Source organism: Leopardus geoffroyi, chromosome C1 (assembly GCF_018350155.1).
Source record: "Leopardus geoffroyi isolate Oge1 chromosome C1, O.geoffroyi_Oge1_pat1.0, whole genome shotgun sequence".
Taxonomy (NCBI): Eukaryota; Metazoa; Chordata; class Mammalia; order Carnivora; family Felidae; genus Leopardus; species Leopardus geoffroyi.
The window spans coordinates 187,951,091-187,976,781 of record NC_059328.1 but is presented as its reverse complement, the minus strand read 5'-3'; the positions used below and the strand labels follow the sequence as shown (position 1 = coordinate 187,976,781).

The following is a 25,691-nucleotide window of genomic DNA, read 5'->3' as shown; positions in this document are numbered from 1 at the left end:
ATAGATTTGAAAAGAGTAAACAACTGCAAATGTAAAATACTATACTTAAATTAAAAATTTAGGAGCTATCTCTAAAAAAGATGAACATCAATAGAAGATATTATATGAATAGCAAAAAGTTAGATACTAAACATACTGAAATTTGAAGGTAATATTAATAAAATGGGCTATTGTGATATATTTTCTCATGTTAATAGAATTCAAATTTTATTTCAGCAATTAAAAAATGTGTATTTTAGCATAGGAAATTAAGTCTCGGATAAAATAGAATGGGATACTTTAAAGAAGTTATATAACACTATTGTTTGTTTTTGGAAATTACCCAATAAATAGTGATCAATATTTGTATACAATCCTATCATTTTAACTTTGGAAAGAACCTTACAAATCTAGTTCAGTCACTTCATTTTCCAGATGAGAAAACTGAGGCCCACATAAATATATGTGACTTGCTGCACATAACAGTTAATAATCCATTTTAGTAAAACCAAATTTCTCGATTCCCAAGTCTAGAGCTCTTTTACAGGTACCTCCTTATGTGTGTCTGTAAAAATACAGTAATAATCCATTTTTCTTACATTCTTCCTGATTACAGGAAAACCCAGCCAGCAGAATTACAGTATGCCAATGAACTAGGAGTAGAAGATGAAGACATAATTACTGATGAGCAAAGCAGTCCAGAACAACAGTCTAGATTCACTGTACCCACTGGCATTAGCCAGCCTGTAGGCAAAGTGTTTGTGGAAAAAAGCCGTAAGTACTTCCTTGTGTTTGAATATGAGCCTTTTAGGAATGATACAAGGATATCCTTTTGCCTAGGAATTATATTTCTGGAAATCTGAATTAAGGAAATAAAAATATGAACAAAAATTTATAAACAAAGCTAACCATCATACTGTTATTCTTGAGAGTGAAAAACTGCAAACAATATAAGTATAAAATGGAAGGGGCATGATTTCAGTCAGTTATGGTGTGTCTGTATAATAAAATCTTCCATACCATTAAAAATAATGTTTACAGAGAATTTTTAATTTCATGGAAAGATTTAAAAATTTTTTAATGTTTTTATTTTTGAGAGTGAGAGAGAGACAAAGAGAGACAAAGCATGAGTGGGGGAGGGGCAGAGAGAGAGAGGGAGACACAGAATCTGAAGCAGGCTCCAGACTCTGAGCTGTCAGCACAGAGCCCAATGTGGGATACAAACTCGTGAACCACGAGATCATGACCTGAGCCGAAGTCCGATGCTTAACTGACGGAGCCACAGGCTCCCCAATTCGTGGAAAGATTTAATGAAAAATAAACATACACACACATATGTAGTTTGAGCTCAACTGTAGAAAAATGTATAGGGCAAAAGACTAGAAGGAAATATGCCAAAATATTAATGTTGGTTGTTTCTGGGTTATGGGATTGTGGGTAACTTTGAAAATCTCCCACCCACTTTCACCCATTTCTTTATTTTTTGTTGTACTTTACCAGTTTTCAATAATGATGGTGGTGTTGGTGGTAGGGCAGATAATGATATGATTTTTATAATTACAAATAAATGAGAGAAAATACATGATGGTATTACCATATTAAATAAGAAATACAGTGTTGTAGCTCCATATTCTTTCTGACATTGATTATAAAACTCCATTTGCAGTGTTTAAGAAAAACATATGGAAAGCATGATCATGACCACACATATCCCATGAATATGCTATGAATATGCTGCTTAAAGAACTCAAATGAAAAATAAACATTGGTATTAAAATTTATAATTTAGATTTTATGTAAATTATTTTAGAATTTGTATTCTATAAGATCCCATGTGAGGCATCTTGGAGTTCTTAGCCAGTGAGAGACTTGTGATCCCGAGAGGCTGACTTAGACAGGGTCTCGAAGTAGGTTAGTGCAGAACTGGGACTTGAACTGAGGTTATATGACTAGTCTAGTCAAGCACTTTTACTAGTATACTATGTTGGTTTTTAATTTACTTCTGTTTTTAAGCAATATCGCTCAATCCTCACTTTTAAGCAATATCTATTTTTTATAGTCTGTTTTTAAGCAATATCACTGAATCCTCATTTTTATTCTTGTTTCCCTTAGCACAGAAACTTCCCTCCTAGAATAACTGACCATAAAAGACACCAGTTGCCTGCCCAGAAGTTGTCTTTTCTGAGGGAAAATTAGGTCTTGCACCTCTGTCTTTCATCCTCCCAAATACTTGACAGCCAGATTTGGCAAAGATAATGAAATGGAACCTTTCCTGCTTCCTGAGGTCTGTTTGTGGATTGGTAGATCTACAAGAAGGAGCCTTGTCAACAGTAAAAGGATAATGCTCTGCTCACACAGTGTTGTGGTGCTGACACTTGAACGGATACTTGTCACAGGAATTTTATGTTTATAAAACAACCCCTTTCCACCCTGTCATCACAGAATGCCATGCTACACACACTGGCATTTTTTCCTAAGAAATTTGAAGTGTTTTCAAACATTGACTTAGCTTTATAGTGTTGGCATTTGAACTTTAATAAACTAACATCTCAAAATTAGAATATTTTGGATTATGTCATGTTAAAGGTTTCTAGACTTTGTTCTGGGTGGAAAGTTCATTATTTCATTAAATGTAATTGATTTCCAAAACTGTTACTTTAACATCTATTTTGGGATGAGAAGGAAATATATGGACTTTGTTTATTTTTCTTAAAGGTAAAAAAATAGTATATTTAAGCAACCAAAAGAGAAGAGCTTTCTGAAATCGGGACTGGATCAGGGAGAGTTTTTAGATAGAAAAACCACAAAATCTCAGTCTGAGGGTTCTTACAGTGTGAAATAATGTAAACAGCCTGCCAGGGTTCAATGTTACTAGTTGTTGACAAGTGTGTAATGTGTTCTTAGGGAGATTCCAGGCTGCTGATCGTTCAGAGTTGATAAAGACCACAGAAAACATAGAGGTGTCAATGGACGTGAAGCTTTCCTGGACGACCAGAGATGTTGCACTCTCAGTGCACCGGGCTTTCAGGTGACTGCTTTGGTTGGACTTTTCTTAAAACAGATGTTCCATAATTTTTTAAAAAATAAGTCTTGATTGTTCTATACTGTGAACAAAATTGACAACTTAAAATAGTAAATAGGTATATTTTTTAAAATATTTAATTGGAGTTAAATCATCTGCCTATCAGTGTGATAAAAAGAAAAAGCTTGGTTTTAGTTTTTTGAAATGTTGAGTTTTATTCTTACATGTGAAGAGATTTAAAAAATATTTTAGCTTTTTACTTTACTAATGCGTGTGTAATAATTAAACCCTTTTCCATTCAGGATGATTGGTCTCTTTTCCCATGGCTTCTTGGCTGGCTGTGCTGTGTGGAATATTGTTTTCATATATATTCTGGCAGGAGATCAGCTTTCTAACCTCTCAAACCTTCTGCAACAGTATAAGACCTTAGCATATCCATTCCAGAGTCTTCTCTACTTGCTTTTGGCTCTAAGTACAGTTTCAACTTTTGACAGGTAAGATTATTGTGACTGCACATCCCTCTAACTTTTCTTCAGAAATGTTGAGCATTGTCCCTATGACAGTTTTCAAAAGAGAATTAATATTAATTTGACTTTTTTTTTAAAAGCCAGTCTGTTTCCGTTTTTGGGGGGCAGGAGGGGATGGGAATACTCTCAACAAAAGCATCTCCCAAATCTAAACCCATTCCAGCATCAACTCTGAATTTAAAATTTCTTCCAAATATAGTCAATGAAAACAGTTCCAAATATCATCTTCCAAATCATCTGAATCAGGTATAGGTGAGACTCTGGGTATTGTATGAGTTTCCTAGGTTTCCTGTAACAAAGTACAGTTGACCCTTGAAAATCTCAGGGGTTGGGTGTGCTGACCCCTTGCAAGTCAAAAATTGATATATAAGTCTTGACTCCCTCAGAGAACTTAACTAATAACCTACTGTTGACCAGAAGCCTCACCAATAACAGTTGATTACCACATATTTTGTATGTTATATGTATTACATACTGTATTCTTCTAAAAAATTAAGCCAGAAAAAACAAAAGTTATTAAGAAACTCATAAGGAAAATACATTTATAGTACTGCACTATATTTATTGAAAAAAATCTGCGTGTAATCGGACCTATGCAGTTCAACCCTGTGTTATTCAAGGGTCAATTGTATTACAAACTGGGTGGCTTAAAGCAACAGGGATTTATTCCCTCTCAGTTTGGGAGGCTAGAATTCTGAAATCAAGGTGTTGGCCAGGTTGGTTCCTTTCTGGAGGGCTGGATCAAGAGTCTCTTCCACGTCTTTCCTTAGCTTCCAGTGGTTACTGGCAATCCTTGGAGTTCCTTGGTTTGTAGGCACATCACTCCAACGTCTGCTTTTTTTGTCACGTGATGGTCTTCCCTTCTCTCCTTCTAAGGACGCCAGTTGTATTGAATTAGGGCCCATTCTAATGGCCTCACATTAACTTGATTACATCTGTAAAGACCCTATTTCCAAATAAGGTCATGTTCACAGGAAAAGGGGGAAGGGGCTAGAAGTTCAACATGTCTTTGAGAACACAATTCAACCCTTTAAGAAAAATAACAACTTAAAGCCTAATGATATGGGTAATACAAAGAGGTAGAATCTAATGAAATTTTGCAGTTCATGTTTAATTTGTTAAGAATGTCTTAACTCCAAAAGAATATTGACTAAATACTAATCTAGTTAAATGTTTTATGTGGCTTTTGTAAATAAGATATTCTTTCATGTGTGTTTATATAAACTGTAGCCACTTAAAGCTTAATAATAGACAATGTATGTGGTAGCATTAGAATAGAGAAGGAAAAAAATGATAGTCAAGAGAGTACAGTTTTGTGAGAGGTTTACGAATGCACTGTGACAAGCGGATTTTGTATTTTCTAGGATCGACTTTGCTAAAACATCAGTAGCAATCCGAAATTTTCTTGCCCTGGATCCTACAGCTTTAGCATCTTTCTGTGAGTAAATAGTTTAATTTGATAATTGTGTAATACTTGAATTACACTGTAATTTTGAACCAAGAAAAGTTTAATTTTACTTTTAGAAAGATTTTATGTTATTGCTACTTATAAACATTACTTATAGATGTCCAGTGGAATTTGCAATTAAAAAAATATGATAGGCATAATTTTGATAGAATTGTTTTCCAGTACAGGTTGATCTCGATAGCTTTTAAAAGCTTGATTTGTCTTATATTTTGTAATGTTTCAGTTTTGTATTTTCTACTTGATATTAAACAGATTCAGCTGGCATGGCATTTCAGTAACAAATACTATTTTATATCTTTTTGATAATTTGGAATACATTTTGTTCTACATTATGAGAGTATTAATAAAACTAGTTTTAATTAAGACCTTGAGTAAGTAATTTAATTTCTTAAGAGACCTTTAGGTTCTTATAATTTCTAATGATGAAATAATGAGCATCTCAAAATACCCTTCTGCATCTATATTCTTGAAAATTAAAATAAGGTCAGCCAGCCTATTGAAATTGATCAAATGAATTTCTTTTATGTCATCATTCCCCAAAGTATAGAGTTTTGACCTTAAAGTAATCTATAAATTCAAAATAAACTGGGTTGTTAAAAATACATTAGTAATTTCATTTGTCTTTTTCTCAGTGTACTTTACTGCTCTTATATTATCTCTGAGTCAGCAAATGACAAGTGACAGAATTCACCTTTACACACCTTCTTCTGTTAATGGTAGCCTCTGGTAAGAACTCACAATAGCATTAGCAATTGTTGATGTAAAATAACAGCAACAACCGGAGTAATGGTACTGTTCTTATCCTTCTACTCTCTTACATGTTTTCATTTAAAAATAATAATGAAGGCCCTGTTTTTGTTTCCAAAATTATGGTAAGAAAATACCTATTACCTTGGTTAATGGATAACGATTGCTATTTGATTGCATTTTTAATGAAATGTACTCTTTTTATAAGTCTGTTTTAAATCTATTAAGTTACGGTTGTAAGATCAGTCATAGACCATGAACTGGAGAAGCCTTGTACCTTTGCCCCCAATCAGGGGCCTAATACTCCAGAACAGTGATGGGAGTGGGTAGCTGGGATGCAGTCAGAAATGCTGCTAGAAAAGCAATGCTAGGAAGAGAACAATCTAAGGAGAACCAGCCTCCACAGATCAGTGGCCAGTCATGAAGCTGACAGGTGAGTTGAGAGTCAAGTTCACAAAACTGAGAGGGGCAGTCTTTTTTGTGAGAGTAGCTAGGGACATGAGTAGCACCACAGTAGATGGAAGGGAAACCTAGAAAATTTGTTTGGCGATAGAGTTCAGTAACCTTCGAACCTTTATTCTCATGGTGTGTGTGTGTGTGTGTGTGTGTGTGTGTGTGTGTGTGTATTTATATACATATATGGTGTATTTTATAGGGAAATTATATGTTGTATACTTATTTCATGCTTGTTGTTTCTCTAGGTGAGAACTAATTTTTTTAAAGTTCCTTAAAGAGATATATTTGGATATATGAACCTAAATGAAGATATTTCTAATGAGTGTTTGTGTGTCTTTAGGGCAGCAGGAGTTGAGGAACAGGTTCTCCAGCCGTGGATTGTAGTGAATCTGGTGGTGGCCCTTCTGGTTGGACTATCATGGCTTTTTTTGTCTTACAGGCCAGGCATGGATCTTAGTGAAGGTATTAAAGAAGAAATAGTATAAGAATATCATGAAATCTTTTGACTTTATAAATTTTCTTTTATTGGATATAGCTTATAATATTCTGATAACAAAGCTGTGTTTAAAGTAAAATAATGAAAGAAGAGTAACAGTAAAGTGGTGAAACAATGCCAGGAGAAGCAGTGAGAGTCTAAGAGAGTTGGAGCCCTAGAGTACTTAGTGAAAGTCTTCTGTGGCCCATGTACATATTTATATTTAGGAGGTAATTCTTCTCTTGGAACCCTTCAAGTATTTTATAGAGAGTCTTTGCTCTTCATTTCTTTTGATCTCCTTCTGATCAAAGTATCTCTTAATTTAAAATAAATCATGCTTCATCTATGTAGCTTTTATCAGACATATTCATTCTTACCTCCTCTACCTGGCACAGATTCTTAACCCTTCATTGTCTAATGAAATATGTAGTAATCCTAGCTTTAGTGTGCTTGGTGGAAAGTGAGATTTACTAATCTATTGTCCCCAGACCCTTTTTGGAACATCTGGAGAAGGGGAATCATATTAGCAAACTGATAGCCCTTGAGAACTGCTTTAGGAACTGCTTAGTATTTCTAGTGTAACTTGTATTTCTTTAGCAGATGTTCCCGAGTTTCACCCTTGAATCTCTTTGATATTTTCTGGACTTTGGTTATTTATTCTTGATTGGTTAAATATCCTGAGCCTTTGTGATTTGATCAACTAATTATAACCTCAGAAGTCTAAGAATTGAGAATCTTTCCAATATTTCCATTTGTAAAAACTAAATCTGGTATATTCTTATTCACAAATGTACCTTTTGCATCATAATTCTCATGTTCCTTCACTGAATATTCTGTTGCTTTGTTCCTTTTGGAGTATTTGAAGTATATTTACAAGTTGTCTGAGGCTTTATGTATTTTGCTATTTCCTATTTTCACTCAACATAGTTTTGTCATTCAAGGAATTTTTCATGTAATATTTATATTGGAGCACTTTATTTTACTAAATTCCTAAAGTCTTCTTTTTCTTTATGTCTTGATATTTTGATAAATTACACACCTATATGCTAAGTAATAGTTTACATGTAGAAATGTCAACTAATAACATCCCACACTATGATTGGGATTGAAGCTGGATCGAGCTGGCTTTGTGCAGATTTCTGGGATCCTGCTCTCTTTTAGGGCTGTGTGAGTCATAAAACATTTTTATTTCTATGTGGATAAAAAGTGTAAATATAAAATGAGGATGATAATAACTTGCTTATTGGGTTGTTATGGTGATTAAATGGGATAAGACATTTAAGATAAACGGGCACATGCCTCGTGTCAGTCCCAAGTCCTTGCTCTTCATCTGCCCCTCTGTTGTAGGTTATCATGGTCACTATAGAATTAGACCTTTTAGCTGTTTAATAATCCCAGGTTCTCTAAGTGACTTAAATTTTCTGGTAAGCGTTATTGTCTCCATTATATATGTTTTATTTTTCAGTGGTTTACAGTACATTTAAAATTTAAACATTTTAAAATGCACTATTTGTACATTTGTCATTTACTTGCCTTTTATTTATTTTTTAAAAGTTTATTTATTTATTTTGAAAGAGAGAGAGCAGCATGAGCAGGGGAGGAGCAGAGAGAGTTAAAGGGAGAATTCCAAGCAGGCTCTGTGCTGATAGTATGGAGCTTGCTTGGAATTCTCTCTCTCTCTCTCTCTCTCTCTCTGCCCTTCCTCTGTTCTCTCTCTCTCTCTCTCAGAATAAATAAATAAACTTAAAAAAAAAGTCAGATGCTTAACTGAACCACTCATGTGCTTCTCACTCACATTTTAAATCAGATTTCATTATTAAAAATTCTTATTTGTACTTGAGAGTTTTCTTTATATGTATTAAATATGTCAATATTTTGAGAATCTGTTTATAACTAAGCTGTAAAACTCTTTTTGAGGTACTGGGAAACCATTTTGAGTAAGATCTGTTCATTTTCTCTCCCAGAGTTGATGTTCTCCTCTGATGTGGAAGAATATCCTGAAAAAGATAAAGGACTCAAAGCTTCTTCATGATGCCAGCTCACCTTCAGAATAATAATGACCCAGTATTTAGAATTTTTCCTATTCTTGTTTTTAAATGTATTTTTATAAGATGTGTGCAGGTGTATTTGGAATTGATTTTTTGATTATATAGTACTGAAAATTTTCTCAAGATTATGGAAAATGTAAAAATTGTATCTGCAATTCATACCCAAACATTAATCTCTCTAGCATTATCATCTTAATGACAAAGGAGGTAATGAGCTAGAAAACAGCAGGTGAATGTGTTTATTTCCTGTTCTCTCAAGTTAGTTGCATTTATAATCATTACCTTGAAAAGCTCTAATACAGAAAAAAACATTAGTGTTACAAAATATATATCAGGTTTAAACATAAAATTTAGGGAGTAGGGAAGAAGGGGTCAAAAGGCCTTTATGTATTTTTAATGTCTCCTTACTGAATAAATTAAAATATGAAATTTGTCTTTTTTGAAACTGGCTTGGTGGTTGTGATTATATATCATGTAATAAATATACTGTAATTTAGCTTGAAAGATGCTTTCCTTCATGACTAATAAAATGTACCTCTTCTGTTTGAAAAGTTTCATATTGGAACAACACCAAAATAAAGAGCTTTTGCATAGCAAAGGAAACCATCAACAAAATGAAAGGCAACCTACTAAATGGGAGAAGATATTTGCAAATATTTGATATATTTGATAAGGGGTTAATATCCAAAATATGTAAGGAACTTCTACAACTCAACACCAAAAAACAAATAATCTATTTAAAAAATGGACCTGAATTGACATTTTGCCAACAAAAACATACACATGGCTAACAGATACATGAAAAGCTGGTCAACATAATTAATCATCAGGGAAATGCAAATCAAAACCACAAATGAAGTCACCTGACATCTGTGAGAATGGCTAGATTCAAAGAGACCAGTGATAATAAGCATTGGGGAGGATGTGGAGAAAAAGAAACACTTGTGCGCTGTTGGTGGGAATGCAAATTGGTGTAGCCACTGTGGAAAACAGTATGGAGGTTCCTCAAAAAATTAAAAATAGAACTACCATATGATCCAGTAATTCCACTACTGTGTATTTGCCCAAAGAAAACAAAAACACTAATTCAAAAAGATATATGCACCCCTTGTGTTTATTGCAGCATTGTTTACAATAACCAAGATAGGGAAGCAACCCAAGTGTCTATCCATAGACGAAAGGATAAAGAAGTTGTGGTATAAACATGGAATTGAGTATGACTCAGCCATAAAAAAGAATGAAATCTTGGCATTTGTAGAAACATGGATGGACCTAGAGGGTATAATGCTAAGTGAAATAAGTCAGAGAAAGACAAATACCATAAGATTTCACTTGTATGTGGAATTTAAGAAACAACAATACAAAAAAAGAAGACTCAAATACAGAGAACAAACTGGGGAGGTGGGTGGGAGGCTGGGTAAAATAGATGAAGGGGATTAAGAGGTGCAAATTTCCAGTTACAAAATAAGTCACAGGGATAAGAAGTACAGCATAGGGAATACAGTCAATAAAATTGTAAAAATGGTGACAGAGGATAACCATACTTACAGTGGTAAGCACTGAGTAATGTATAGAATTGTTGAATCTTTTTGTTGTACACCTGAAACTAATATAATACCGTATATTAATTATACTTCAATAAAAAAGTTTTATAACCATAAAAGTTTTTTTTTTTTTCCCTTAAAAACCCATACCAGTTTTCCCATATCTGGCTGCACATCAGAATAATTTAGGGAGCTTCAAAAAACATATAGCAAAAGAGAAGCTGAGTGGAACAAGAATTCAGGGAAATAAATGAGAGACCTGTGAGCTTGAGAGATCTCAGTTGACCTCTACACTGCCCTTTCCTCTGCCTCTTTTTTTGCGCAACAAGAAATAGGAGGAGAAATCACCACGCCTTTTCTCAAGCTCTCTGTCAGAGACATCTCTGGATGAGGAAATCCCACTCTTGAGATGTGCCCTGCATGGAAAAAGGTCTCTTCAGAGCCGTATTCATTGGTGCCTCAACTGGTATGAGACCCTAGAGCTTAAGACAATAACAAGACAGACTCTCCATGGGACGCTATATCTCAAAGGCTATCAAGCACATCAATAAAGCTGTTGGGCCTGCCTGATTAGCAAGCAACTGAATGTTGTGGAACGGAAGAGGACTGATGAATTGACTAGGGGTGGATGGCTCTAAGAATAGGTCTAAATTTGGTGCGAGCACCATATTAGAAATATCTTGCCTGGGAGACTGGAGCTGCTGAAAAGGGGATTCCCTGTGCTGACACAGAATTGTGAGTCTGCTGGCAATTCTGAAGTCATCCTGCCAGTTCCAGCTTTTGCTGTGATCAGGGATGGTTATGCTGGCAACAGGCTGGTGGTGCAGAAGTTCGTGATCCCCCCTGTCAGCAAACTTCAGGGAAGTCGTTCATTAGCTCTAAAACTTAATACACCTGAACAAATGCCATCAAGGAAATATGAGAAAACCAGTGTAGGGGATTGTGGTAGGCTGGATAATATTCCCCAAAGATGTTCATCTCTTGATCCTGGAACGTTACATTGGCAAAAGGGATTTTGCAGATGTGATTAAGGTCGTTTAACCCTGAAATGGGGAAATTGTCCTGGAGTATCTGGTTGGGCCCAGTGTAATCACATGAGTCCTTAAAAGCACAGAACTTTTCCTTTATGTGGTCAGAGAGTGAGATGACAATGGAAGAAGGGCAGAGAGTTATGTTGCTCATTTTGAAGGAGGAAGGGGCTACAAGCCAAGGAATATGGGTGATCTCTAGCAGCTGAGAATGGTCCTTGGTTGACAGCCTGCCAGTAAATGTATGTGGGCTCAGTCCTACATCTTTAAGGAACTGAATTTTGTTAAGATCCCAATGAGCAACAAACAGATCTTCCCCTAGAATTTCCACGAAGGAATTAAACCCTGCTGACACCTTAATTTTAGCCCAGTGAGACCCATGTCAGACTTCTGACATACAGAATGTTAAGATAGCAAATGTGTGTTATTTAATCTGCTAAATTTGTGGTAGTTTGTTATGGCAGCAACAGAAAGTTAATACCAGGTTGAAGGGAGTTTTGCTCCTAACATCCTAGAGAATAAAGACACCCCAGAGCAGCTATGGAATGCAACTCAGAAAGCTGGCTAGGTCGGTAGTAGTGTAACTGGCACGGGCATAGTTGCCTTTAAATTCCTCAGGTCTGGGAAGTATGACCCAGACTTCAAATTTCCCAATCACCCTAGCAAGTACATATTTCCTGAGCAGCTGGTGGACCTGTACAAACCTATCAAAAAACCTTTGGCCGTGACGATTGGGAAACTTTGAGGAAGTTCACTGCTAATATGTCTCCATAATTGGCTCAAAGTCATCTTTTTTCTCACTTTTCACCCTGTATCGAGTGTGGGTAGAGTGGCTTAGTGGAGTTTCTGAGGTGTCAATAGGCAAGATCCCCAATGAGGCTTTTGTTGCTTTTTTGGGTGCAATACATTCAGTAATTGGAGTGGCCTCTCCCCACTCCCCATGAGCAGAACAAAACATAGACTTCTAGGCCCATCTCCAGAGATTCAGATTCAGTAGGTCTGAGATTCAGTAGGTCTTTTTAGAAAAAGATTCCCCAGGTGATTGTGATATAGCTAGTAGACTAGCCAGCACTTGGGACCTCTGGCCTACATACACCATCTGTAATCTATTATGAAACATAAAGCTTGGCTTGTGATAGATGATATGATTTCAATCAAATTGCTAGAATTGTGAAAGGACAAAAAAATGAGAAAATGAACAAAACCTAGTACCTGCTTTCTGGAGGCTCATTATCTAGTCAAAATCATAGGTAGGCATAGGAGTTAAAGAATCTAGGAAAGTATTGTGGGTAAGGTTGCGTGTGGGCATGTCCTTTATAGGATGGCTGGATTTCTACCGGTAAAGATGGGGGACAAGGAAAAGACCATATGAATGAGTGAACTCTGAGAGCTTTTTATTTGGAAACTATCAAATGTAAAAATGTTGAAAAACCAGGATAATTGTAGCAACCGTAATGTAGATCAACCTAGGTTTAATAGTTGTTAAAATTTTGCCACATTTGCTCATTTGTTTTATCTTTCTTTATACACCCTTGTTTTCTTGCTAAATCTTTTGAAAGTTGCTAACATCATGTCACTTCACCAGAATATGTAAATGTGAATCCTCCAAAAATAAGAACATTTGTTTACATAGCACATCTTGTTGAAATAGCTGGAAAATAGTGCATTCTCAAATTTCCTCAGCTGTCTCTCAAGATGTAGTCAAGGTTTGCACATTTCATTTGGTTGTTTTATCTCTTAGTTTTAAATGGTCTTCTTACATTTTTTTCTCTCCCCCATGATGTTTTTAATTGAAAAATTTCCTGAGATAAATGTAGATTCATGCATACTTGAGAAATAATACAGAGAAATCCTTTGTACACTTTGCCAGTGTCTCTAAATAACATTTTACAAAACTGTAGTATGATATATCCAGAATATTGACATTGATAAAACCCACTGATCTTATTTAAATTTCTCTAGTTTTACTTGTACCGCTGTGTGTGTGTGTGTGTGTGTGTGTATTAATACAATGTTACCAGTTGGGTAGGTTTGTGTATCTACCACCATAGTCAAGATATGGAACAGTTCCAGGGTGCTTGGTGGCTCAGTCAGTTGAGCTTCTGACTTTGGCTCAGGTCATGATCTCATGGTTCGTGAGTTCAAGCTCTGTGCTGAAGCTCAGAGCCAGGAGCCTGCTTCAGATTCTGTGTCTCCCTGTCTCTCTCTGTCCCTCCCCGACCGATGCTCTCTCTCTCTCTCTCTCTCAAAAATAAATAAACATTAACAAAAAATTTTTTTTAAAAGATACTGAACACTTCCAAAAACCACAGGAGTCTTTCACTGTTGCCCTTTTATAACCACACCTATTTCCCCATCTCTGCACCTCTAACTCCAACCCCTGGCAACCGCTAATCTGTCTTCTATTTATAACATTTTGTCATTTCAAGAATGTTATAAATGAATCATACAGTACGTAATCTTTTGGGATTAGCTTTTTTCTGCCCAGGAAATTCATCCAAGTTGTGTATTCATCTCTTTTCATTGCTAATTTGTATTCCAAGATAGGTGCTTGTTTAATCATTTACCAGTTGAAAAACATGAGTTGATTTCATTTTTTGGCTATTATGAATAAAGCTGCTATGAACATTTGTGTGTGGGTTTTTGTGTGAATGTAAGTTTTTGTTTCTCTGGGAAACTGCTCAGGAGTGCAATTGCTAGATTGTATGGTAGTTACATGATTAGTTTTTTTAAGAAATTGTCAAACTGTTTTCTAGAGTGGCTGTAACTTAAAGAATCCAAACCATTTTGTTTTGGAATGTCCCACCTACATTTTGCATTTGTTAGATTTTTTCCTAAGAGCATCATTCAATTTGTTCTCTATCTCCTGAATTTCCTGTAGACAGAAGGTTAGGTCTAGAGGTTTGACTAGATTTAGGTTAGATATATATTTTTTAAAGTTTATTTATTTATTTTGAGAGAGAGAGAGTGCGTGCGAGCACATGAGCCTGTGAGCAGGGGAGGGCAGAGACAGAGAAAAAGAGAGAATTCTAAGCAGGATCTGCACTGTCAGCACAGAGTTGGACACAAGGTTCATACTCATGAACCAGGAGATTACGACCTGAGCCAAAATGAAGAGCTGGATGCTTAATCAACTGAGCCACCCCAGAGCCCCAGATTAGATACTTTTTATGTTGCATTATTACATGAACCCTAAAGAAGTCATAGTGTGCTGCTGGGCAGCAAGTCTCATTGGAACAATGATTAAGTACAACACAGCATAGACCGCAAATGACAACAAATGTGTATCAAGAGCTTTCGGTTCTTGTGCCATGAGCCCTAAGGAGTACAAGATGAGAATCAGGTTCCTGCCTCCATTGAACTCTATCTTTTGAAATTAACTAATTCTATTAGTGTGAGCCCACTAGTCGTGATATGCCAAGTTGTAGCTTAGAGACAACAGTTAATTCTGCTTTGAGAATATGTGCATGGGGTTATACGATTTAACTGAAAGCTGGAGTTTGACCTGGCCCCTGAATAAAACAAAAATAGATCTCAAGTAGAATACCAATAAATAAGGATCCTGAGGTAGCAGAGTGCATTTTGAATGCCCTTGGTTTCCATATTAAGGAATTCGAATTTATGGCTAACAAAAAAAGCTCTGAAAATTTCTGTTGCTTGTTTTATTTTTATTTGTTGGTTTTGTTTGTTTTTAAAGGTAAACTGCATTAATATTGAGAAGTGTAAAGGGTGGATGACAGCAGGCTGGGAGATCCATGAGTAAACCATTGCAGTTGTGTATGTGAGGTATCGTAAACTAGATGCCATAAAAAGGAACAGTAGGGTTCTAATATTTAGGGCTAAAGCTAAAAAATATGTCTGAAGTTTTAAGCTTTTGTGGCTATGATATTGCTGCATTAAATGAGTTTGGAACATACTAGAGGTCTGAGAGGGAAGAAGAAAATTAACATGTGTTATGAGTGTATAGGACAGTAAAGACGTCCAAGTAGACTGTTGGAAACATAACATCTGGAGCTCAGGGGACAGTGTAAGGAAGTGGTTATTGATACTGTAAATCTCCCAGAAGTAACTGGTTTAGGGAAAAGAGGCTTATAATGGTTTGAGGGGCAGATAAGAAAATGAACTATGGTGTTCAATCACACAGCTGAGAAGCCTTGCTGTCCACCAGCATGCTATGCCTCCCTTGTAAGGGAGACCTAAATGGCTTAGGTAAGTGCTTGCAGCTGACCCTCCAGCTCTTGAAGCTCACACTTTCCTAAAGCTTGCTCTATCAGGGCAATGTGGTCATAGGGTGTGTACGCATGCGCATGCGCGGGGTGGGGGTGGGGTGGGGTGGCTAGTGGGCTGCGCATGCGCAGTAGCAGGCAGGCGGTTAGGCGCAGATCCACCCGCAGAGCATGGGGGAATAGAGCCGCCCCAAGGGATGGCTAAGGTTTCCAAAGCAGCTGATAACCGCGGCGGGCGGGTCCATTCCCTGTACACAGCCCCTATGCTTCCCAGGAGTCGTCATGTCAACGTGGAAACCATGGACAAAAAAGGGTTGGCGTCTTCTCCGGCTCGTAACTTCCAGGAGCCTAAGACTGGTTATCTGCCCAAGGAAGAGAGCAAGGAGGGCACTGGGTACCGGCTGCTGAATGTGAGTGGGGGCCCGGGCCGGGGGAGTCTGTTTTCTACCTGGTAAATTCAGTCCTAGAGGACTGGGGAAGGACAGAGGGCTCAGTGCATGCAGATGGGAGGGAAGGAGACCTGCCCTAAGTTGGAAGGTGTTAATACCTGAGGAAGTGCTTATTTGTGGGAAGTTGACGATTATTTAACGGATCACAGTCTCGTTTTATTAACTATTAAATTAAGACAATTTAGATAATACTTATGACAATCTCCCTTACTTATAGGGTCGTATGAAGATCTGAGGGAGATGGTGATGCAAAGTGCTTAACACTGCAAAGCACAGAGTGAATAAGTGTCAGCTGCTGTCATCATTGACTTTAGTGATGGTGTCATCACACATCATTGGGATTTCATTTATATGGTCAAAAGGCTAAACTCCAGAAACTTTAGTTACCTTTGTTTTCAATTCTTGAGGTTCTTACAGATGAACCTGTAGGACCAAATCTGCATCATGTCTACAAAGTGAATTATTGGCCTCCTGTTCTTAATTAGAAAGATTAATTTATATTTGAAATGTGTGAAACTCTTGAGTTTCAAGAAGCTCTTGAGTTTCGAGTTGGACACTTAACCAACTGAGCCCCCCCAGGGACTCCCCAAAAAACAAAGTTTCTCACATTAAGGTAACTGGCTCTTTACTCTCTACTAATTGGGAAAATCTGTAATGGCAAAAAGCTACCATGCAGCAGTGTTTTTAATTTACTTATAGGTACAACAGTATCTACATACATTCAAAAAAGAATAGTGTACCTATATGCAAGGTACACTGTTTACCCAAGTTTGGTTTCCCAAATTATTTGACTGTAGAATATTTTAATATTTTGAGAGAACAACAAAAAGAGCTTAGGAAATGAAACGTGCACTTGGATTTAGTTATAATGACCACGTAAATGAATTCTTTTCAGACACAGATCCAGAGGAATGAGTAATGAGTTTATGCACTATAGGCATTTATTATATAATACACTTAGAGTAATGCAAGTATATGTTATTAAAATTATTATAATAGCTATAAGATACATAATGTAGACCATTGAACATGGAATGGATGGCGCTCTTTAATAAATGCTGCCTATGTATCAGTACATAGATGGGACATTATATATTTGGGCAACAGGTAGTCTTTCTATGATTTCTTGGCATTTTATGGTACATGATTTCTTGAAAGCAGTTTATCATAGTGGAATCAGAAGAGCTCTGTAAATATGTTTAGCATTTTCTGTACAAAATACATTTGTTTTAAACTTGGAAGCAAATATATCTCTCATATATATTTTACATCCTCTTAGCATACATTTTGGAAAACACTAGTTTGCAGATAATGCTTAGAACACATTTCATTTCATTGTTATTCGAAGTTGAGAACCACGGAGATTGGAAACAGGAAAAGCTGGTGGGTTTTAAGGAGGGGGTTGACATGGATCAGATATGCTTTATGGGAAAATTGTTTGTTAGGATTTAAGGAGAGATTAAAGAATGTAGGCAATGAGTACAGTAAAGTAAAATCTCTGAGAGAATGGAAAAGTATGGTCTCTAGAGCACAGAGAGAGGTATCCTTGGATAGGAAGAAAGGCATCTCTTCCTTCAGACCAGTGTATATTTTATCCTTGGATCACTGGTATCCAAATCTTCTAGGATACTTACTAAAATCTAGATTCTTGGGCCTCTACCTTATATCTACTGAATCAGAAGGCTGGGGCCCCAGGAATATGCTCAAATTTTAAACTACCCCCGTGGTTCATAGTTTGAAAATTACTATAGATAGAGGAAAAAGATAGGCATTGATGTGGAAGTTGTAGATTGAGGGAGTATGCTAGAGAAGAAAGCAAATGAAGCCAGAAGAGTTTCATGAACCAGGTGAAAGAAAAAGGAGGGATAAATGACTGGAGATCTCGGTGAGATGAAAAGAAAGTTTATTGAATATAAATTACTAAAGGAATTGGAAGGATTAACTAGAGAGAGTGCTCCAGTTGAGGGGTATTGCAGTTTGTGATTTTGGTAAAAATGTGGATTATGTACACTGCACATTAATGTCAGTTCTTTAAACGTCGTTAATTCCTTTCAGCAGCTCACTGCTGAAAGCAAACTAGATGCTACTTCCTAACCTCTCGTTATTTTACTTTTATTACACCTAGGCTTGTGTGCCAAGTTTTGTATTAGACACAGGGATGCAATGGTGAACAAGACAAGCAAAGCACCTTTCTTGAAGCTAATTTTCAATTGGGAGAGAGAGTTACAGATTATGTTGCATTCTAAGGAAATAAAACGGCACTGCGATATAAAATAATTGTGGTGGAGAAAGATAGTAGTTTGGACAGGGGGTCAGAGAATGCCTCTGTAAGTATTGGCTTTTAAGTGAAAACCTGAAGAGACTAGCTACCATTTAAAGAGTTTTGGAGAGCATAATAAAAGGAGTAAAGAAGCGTGAAGTTTCTGCAGACGTATAGTTTGGAATGGTCACAGAACATAGTGAATGAGAGGGGAGTGGCGTGAAATGAGGCCATAGCATATCTTTTTTTGTATGTTTAAAGTATCTTAAATTTTTTTGTGTATGAATTTTCTGTTCAAGTTATTTTCCTAAGAAAATTTTGTTCTTTTCCTCCCCCACTTTTCAAAAATTCTTTATTTAAGGATATTAGATCTTCATCTGTGATACGTGTTACAAATATTTTTTCACAATTTAACAGCTGTATTTTGACTGTTCATGGTACTTTTTGCTATGTAAAAAGGTTCTCAATTTTATGAGGTCAAGTTTATCAATCTTTTATTACATCTGAATTGTGGGTCTTAGTTAAAAACTGTTTGCATACACCCTGGTTGTAAAGGAATTTACCTGTTACCTTCTAGTACTTGTATATCATTTTTACATTTAATCCTTGATATTATCATTTTACATTTAAATCCCTGATTTATTTTGAGGCACCTGGGTGGCTCAGTTAGTTGAGCTCCTACTTCAGCTCAGGTCATGATCTCCTGGTTCATGAGTTTGAGCCCCGCATAGGGCTCTGTGCTGACAGCTCAGAGCCTGGAGCTTGCTTCAGATCCTGTGTCCCGTCCCCTCCCTCCCTCCCTCTCTCCCGCTCCCCTGCTCACGCTCTGTCTCTCTCTAAAAACAAAACAAAACAAAAACACATAAAAAAATCCCTGATTTATTTGGATTGTATGGTATGAGGTATGGATTTTTTTTTCCTTCTCAAAGTAGATGCCCTTAAACCATTTATTAAGAAAGAAAATCCGTCTTTGCTGCATTGATTTGAGATGTCACCTTTATACTAAGTGAACATATATATTTGATTTTTTTCTGGACTTTCTGTTCTAGTGGTCTGTTTTTCAGATCATGTACCAGGACCATACTATTTTATTTTAAAGACTTATACTATGCCTTAATGTCTGGTAAGGCTGGTTCCCAACTTTGTATTTTTCCTTTTCTAATGATATCCTGAATATTATAACTTTTTAAAAAGCACTTGATTGTTAATTGGTTTATCTCAGTAAAGAAGCTTATATTCTTTTATAAGGATTGCATTAAATTGATGAGTTAGGTAAAACTGACATCTTTATGATGTTGACTTGTCCTGTATAAGAGGTAAGAGATGCCTTTCCATTCATTTCAGATCTACTTAGGTATCTTGCAGAAGTGTTTTAAAGGTTTTCTTTTAGGAGTTTTGGACAGTTTTTGTTAAGATTATTTCTAAGGAGGGCCTTTTTCTGCGCGGTATCCCTTATTTTTTACGTATATTAAGGCTATTGATTTCTGTATGTTAATTTCATAACCTACTACCTTATTGAATTTTTTAAACATTTGAGCTAGTGTTCTTATTTTAATTTTAGATACACAATCAGATCATCTTCAAATAGAGATAATTTTACTTTTTTTTCCAATTCTTTTGCCTTTAGTTGATCTCTCTTATCTAACTGCTTTGTCTCATCCCACCAGTAAGATGTTGAAGAGTGATGTGATAGCAGGCAGCCTTGCTTTGTTCCTGATCTTAGTAAAAGTGCTTCTAGTGTTTCCATACCAAATGAAACACTGGCTTCAAGACTTGCTTAATTCCCATTTTTGAGAATGTTGAATTTTGTCAGAGGCCATTTAAACATGTATGGAAATAATCATACAACTTTTCTCCTTAGATCTAGGATGTGTTATATTGTATTAATGAATTTCCCAATATCAAACTGCCTTGCATTCCTGGAATTAATACCTCTTGGTTATTGCATATTATTTTCTTAATGTGGTGCTCAATTTGTTTGTTATTATTTGGTATTTTTATATCAATATTTATAAGTGATACTTGTCTATAATTTTATCAGTTTAGGTATGGTGTTATGCTTGCTTCATAGAAATAGAAAGTTTTCCTTAATATTCAATGGTACAATCTGTAGTGCCATGGGATGTCTGTTCTTTGAAGGTTTGATAGAATTCCTTGTAAAAACTCCTGGCCCTGGCACTTTTTTTTGTGGTGGTAGTTCCTTGCTAACTTTCTCTATTTCTTTAATGGAAATTGGTCTATTTAAGCTGTTTATCACTGATAGGGTAAATTTTGTTAATTAGTATTTCCTTAGGAAATTATACATTTCATTTAGATTTTAAATATATTTGGAGGTCTGCAAAGTCATATTGTATGATTTTTAGGTCTTGTGTGTTTCAATGGCTATTTCCTTCTTGTTAATTCTTGTGTGGGTTTTTTTTTTTTTTAGTTCAATTGTAATTCTGTTTAAAATTTCTTTTTTTTAAATCTGATTATACTTGAACAAAATGTTACATTTGTTTTAAATGTATGAAATTTATTGTCAAATTGGTTTCCATACAACACCCAGTGCTCATCCCAAAAGACGCCTTCTTCAATACACATCACCCACCCACCTCTCCCTCCCACCCCCCATCAGCCCTCAGTTTGTTCTCAGTTTTTAAGAGTCTCTTATGCTTTGGCTCTCTCCCACTCTAACCTCTCTTTTTTTTTTTTTCCTTCCCCTCCCCCATGGGTTTCTGTTAAGTTTCTCAGGATCCACATAAGAGTGAAACCATATGGTATATGTCTTTCTCTGTATGGCTCATTTCACTTAGCATCACACTCTCCAGTTCCATCCACGTTGCTACAAAGGGCCATATTTCATTCTTTCTCATTGCCACATAGTACTCCATTGTGTATATAAACCACAATTTCTTTATCCATTCATCAGTTGATGGACATTTAGGCTCTTTCCATAATGTAGCTGTTGTTGAGAGTGCTGCTATAAACATTGGGGTACAAGTGCCCCTATGCATCAGTACTCCTGTATCCCTTGGGTAAATTCCTAGCAGTGCTATTGCTGGGTCATAGGGTAGGTCTATTTTTAATTTTTTGAGGAACCTCCACACTGTTTTCCAGAGTGGCTGCACCAGTTTGCATTCCCACCAACAGTGCAAGAGGGTTCCGTTTCTCCGCATCCTCTCCAGCATCTATAGTCTCCTGATTTGTTCATTTTGGCCACTCTGACTGACGTGAGGTGATATCTGAGTGTGGTTTTGATTTGTATCTCCCTGATGAGGAGCAACGTTGAGCATCTTTTCACGTGCCTGTTGGCCATGCGGATGTCTTCTTTAGAAAAGTGTCTATTCATGTTTTCTGCCCATTTCTTCCCTGGATTATTTGTTTTTCGGGTGTGGAGTTTGGTGAGCTCTTTATAGATTTTGGATACTAGCCCTTTGTCCGATATGTCATTTGCAAATATCTTTTCCCATTCTGTTGGTTGCCTTTTAGTTTTGTTGGTTGTTTCCTTTGCTGTGCAGAAGCTTTTTATCTTCATGAGGTCCCAGTAGTTCATTTTTGCTTTTAATCCCCTTGCCTTTGGGGATGTGTCAAGTAAGAAATTGCTACGGCTGAGGTCAGAGAGGTCTTTTCCTGCTTTCTCCTGTAGGGTTTTGATGGTTTCCTGTCTCACATTCAGGTCCTTTATCCATTTTGAGTTTATTTTTGTGAATGGTGCGAGAAAGTGGTCTAGTTTCATTCCTCTGCATGTTGCTGTCCAGTTCTCCCAGCACCATTTGTTAAAGAGACTGTCTTTTTTCCATTGGATATTCTTTCCTGCTTTGTCAAAGATGAGTTGGCCATACTTTTGTGGGTCTAGTTCTGGGGTTTCTATTCTATTCCATTGGTCTATGTGTCTGTTTTTGTGCCAATACCATGCTGTCTTGATGATGACAGCTTTGTAGTAGAGGCTAAAGTCTGGGATTGTGATGCCTCCTGCTTTGGTCTTCTTCTTCAAAATTACTTTGGCTATTCGGGGCCTTTTGAGGTTCCATATGAATTTTAGGATTGCTTCTCTAGCTTTAAGAAGAATGCTGGTGCAATTTTGATTGAGATGGCATTGAATGTGTAGATAGCTTTGGCTAGTATTGACATTTTGACAATATTTATTCTTCCAACCCATGAGCACGGAATGTTTTTCCATTTCTTTATATCTTCTTCAATTTCCTTCATAAGCTTTCTATAGTTTTCAGCATACAGATCTTTTACATCTTTGGTTAGATTTATCCCTAGGTATTTTATGCTTCTTGGTGCAATTGTGAATGGGATCAGTTTCTTTATGTGTCTTTCTGTTGCTTCATTGTTAGTGTATAAGAATGCAACTGACTTCTGTGCATTGATTTTGTATCCTGCAACTTTGCTGAATTCATGTATCAGTTCTAGCAGACTTTTGGTGGAGTCTGTCGGGTTTTCTATGTATAATATCATGTCATCTGCAAAAAGTGAAAGCTTGACTTCATCTTTGCCAAATTTAATGCCTTTGGTTTCCTTTTGTTGTCTGATTGCTGATGCTAGAACTTCCAACACTATGTTAAACAACAGCGGTGAGAGTGGACATCCCTGTCATGTTCCTGATCTCAGGGAAAAAGCTCTCAATGACTTTTATGATGTTTAAGTATGTTCCTTCTATCCCGACTTTCTTGAGGGTTTTTATTAAGAAACGTTGCTGAATTTTGTCAAATGCCTTTTCTGCATCGATTGACAGGATCTTATGGTTCTTTTCTTTTATTAATGTGATGTATCACGTTGATTGATTTGCAAATGTTGAACCAGCCCTGCAGCCCGGGAATGAATCCCACTTGATCATGGTGAATAATTCTTTTTATATGCTGTTGAACTCGATTTGCTAGTATCTTATTGAGAATTTTTGCATCCATAGTCATCAGGGACATTGGCCTGTAAGTTCTGTTTTTTTGCTAGGTCTCTATCTGGTTTAGGAATCAAAGTAATACTGGCTTCATAGAATGAGTCTGGAAGTTTTCCTTCCCTTTCTATTTTTTGGAACAGCTTGAGAAGGATAGGTATTATCTCTGCTTTAAACGTCTGGTAGAACTCCCCTGGGAAGCCATCTGGTCCTGGACTCTTTATTTCTTGGGAGATTTTTGATAACTGATTAATTTCTTCGCTGGTTATGGGTCTGTTCAAGCTTTCTATTTCCTCCTTATTGAGTTTTGGAAGTGTGTGGGTGTGTAGGAATTTGTCCATTTCTTCCAGGTTGTCCAGTTTGTTGGCTTATAATTTTTCATAGTATTCCCTGGTAATTGCTTGTATCTCTGAGGGATTGGTTTTAATAATTCCATTTTCATTCATGATTTTATCTATTTGGGTCATCTCCCTTTTCTTTTTGAGAAGCCTGGCTACAGGTTTATCAATTTTGTTTATTTTTTCAAAAAACCAACTCTTGGTTTCGTTAATCTGCTCTACAGTTTTTTTAGATTTTATATTGTTTATTTCTGCTCTGGTCTTTATTATTTCTCTTCTTCTGCTGGCTTTGGGGTGTCTTTGCTGTTCTGCTTCTGTTTCCTTTAGGTGTGCTGTTAGATTTTGTATTTGGGATTTTTCTCGTTTCTTGAGATAGGCCTGGATTGCAATGTATTTTCCTCTCAGGACTGCCTTCACTGCATCCCAAAGTGTTTGGATTGTTGTATTTTCATTTTCGTTTGTTTCCATGTATTTTTTAATTTCTTCTCTAATTGCCTGGTTGACCCACTCATTCGTTAGTAGGGTGTTCTTTAACCTCCATGCTTTTGGAGGTTTTCCAGACTTTTTCCTGTGGTTGATTTGAAGCTTCATAGCATTGTGGTCTGAAAGTATGCATGGTACGATCTCAATTTTTGTATACTTATGAAGGGCTGTTTTGTGACCCAGTATGTGATCTATCTTGGAGAATGTTCCATGTGCACTCGAGAAGAAAGTATATTCTGTTGCTTTGGGATGCAGAGTTCTAAATATATCTGTCAAGTCCATCTGATCCAATGTATCATTCAGGGCCCTTGTTTCTTTATTGATCCTGTGTCTAGATGATCTATCCATTGTTGTAAGTGGGGTATCCATTGTTGTAAGTGGGGTATTAAAGTCCCATGCAATTACCACATTTTTGTCAATAAGGTTGCTTATGTTTTTGAGTAATTGTTTAATAAATTGGGGACTCCCATATTCGACGCATAGACCTTTATAATTGTTAGTTCTTCTTGATGGATAGACCCTGTAATTATTGTATAATACCCTTCTTCATCTCTTGTTACAGCCTTTAATTTGAAGTCTAGTTTGTCTGATATAAGTATGGCCACTCCAGCTTTCTTCTGACTTCCAGTAGCATGATAAATAGTTCTCCATCCCCTCACTTTCAATCTGGAGGTGTCCTCAGGTCTAAAATGAGTCTCTTGTAGACAGCAAATAGATGGGTCTTGTTTTTTTTATCCATTCTGATACCCTATGTCTTTTGGTTGGTGCATTTAGTCCATTTACATTCAGTGTTATTATAGAAAGATATGGGTTTAGAGTCATTGTGATGTCTGTAGGTTTCATGCTTGTAGAGATGTCTCTGGTACTTTATCTCACAGGATCCCCCCTAGGATCTCTTGTAGGGCTGGTTTAGTGGTGACGAATTCCTTCAGTGTTTGTTTGTTTGGGAAGACCTTTATCTCTGCTTCTATTCTAAATGACAGACTTGCTGGATAAAGGATTCTTGGCTGCATGTTTTTTCTGTTCATCACATTGAAGATCTCCTGCCATTCCTTTCTGGCCTGCCAAGTTTCATTAGACATCCGTCACGAGTCTTATCGGTCTCCCTTTATATGTTAGAGCACGTTTATCCCTAGCTGCTTTCAGAATTTTCTCTTTATCCTTGTATTTTGCCAGTTTCACTATGATATGTCGTGCAGAAGATCGATTCAAGTTACGTCTGAAGGGAGTTCTCTGTGTGTCTTGGCTTTCAATGCCTTTTTCCTTCCCCAGATCAGGGAAGTTCTCAGCTATGATTTCTTCAAGTACACCTTCATCACCTTTCCCTCTCTCTTCCTCCTCTGGAATACCAATTATGTGTAGATTATTTCTCTTTAGTGCATCACTTAGTTCTCTTATTTTCCCCTCATACTCCTGGATTTTTTAATCTTTTTCTCAGCTTCTTCTTTTTCCATAATTTTATCTTCTAGTTCCCCTATTCTCTCCTCTGCCTCTTCAATCCGAGCCGTGGTTGTCTCCATTTTATTTTGCAGCTCATTAATAGCATTTTTTAGCTCCTCCTGACTGTTCCTTGGTCCCTTGATCTCTGTAGCAATAGATTCTCTGCTGTCCTTTATACTGTTTTCAAGCCCAGCAATTAATTTTATGACTATAATTCTAAATTCACTTTCTGTTATATTGTTTGAATACTTTTTGATCAGTTCGTTAGCTGTTATTACTTCCTGGAGATTCTTTTGAGGGGAATTCTTTAGTTTCGTCA

The 25,691-nt window shown here is 36.6% G+C and overlaps 2 protein-coding genes across 12 annotated transcripts in view; both read left to right on the top strand.

The window, feature by feature from the left end:
• The window catches only part of MPP4 (MAGUK p55 scaffold protein 4), a 68,073-nt gene extending 58,800 nt beyond the window's left edge, over nucleotides 1-9,273 (top strand). For 6 of the 7 annotated variants that reach the window (XM_045480758.1, XM_045480759.1, XM_045480760.1 and 3 more), the window contains 7 exons: nucleotides 596-753; nucleotides 2,884-3,007; nucleotides 3,304-3,495; nucleotides 4,893-4,966; nucleotides 5,629-5,722; nucleotides 6,540-6,661; nucleotides 8,639-9,273. In XM_045480758.1, the coding sequence (XP_045336714.1) occupies nucleotides 596-753; nucleotides 2,884-3,007; nucleotides 3,304-3,495; nucleotides 4,893-4,966; nucleotides 5,629-5,722; nucleotides 6,540-6,661; nucleotides 8,639-8,706 (832 nt within the window). In that variant the 3' untranslated portion in view covers nucleotides 8,707-9,273. Of the gene's footprint in view, nucleotides 1-595; nucleotides 754-2,883; nucleotides 3,008-3,303; nucleotides 3,496-4,892; nucleotides 4,967-5,628; nucleotides 5,723-5,842; nucleotides 5,869-6,539; nucleotides 6,662-8,638 lie in introns of those variants that run through there. The other variant, XM_045480761.1, reaches the window with a different exon arrangement.
• Nucleotides 9,274-15,656: 6,383 nt separating this feature from the next.
• Nucleotides 15,657-25,691, top strand: part of C2CD6 (C2 calcium dependent domain containing 6) — a 178,184-nt gene continuing 168,149 nt past the window's right edge. For all 5 annotated transcript variants that reach the window (XM_045480740.1, XM_045480738.1, XM_045480742.1 and 2 more), the window contains exon 1: nucleotides 15,657-15,930. In XM_045480740.1, coding sequence (XP_045336696.1) covers nucleotides 15,718-15,930 — 213 coding nt within the window. In that variant the 5' untranslated portion in view covers nucleotides 15,657-15,717. The remainder of the gene's footprint in view (nucleotides 15,931-25,691) is intronic.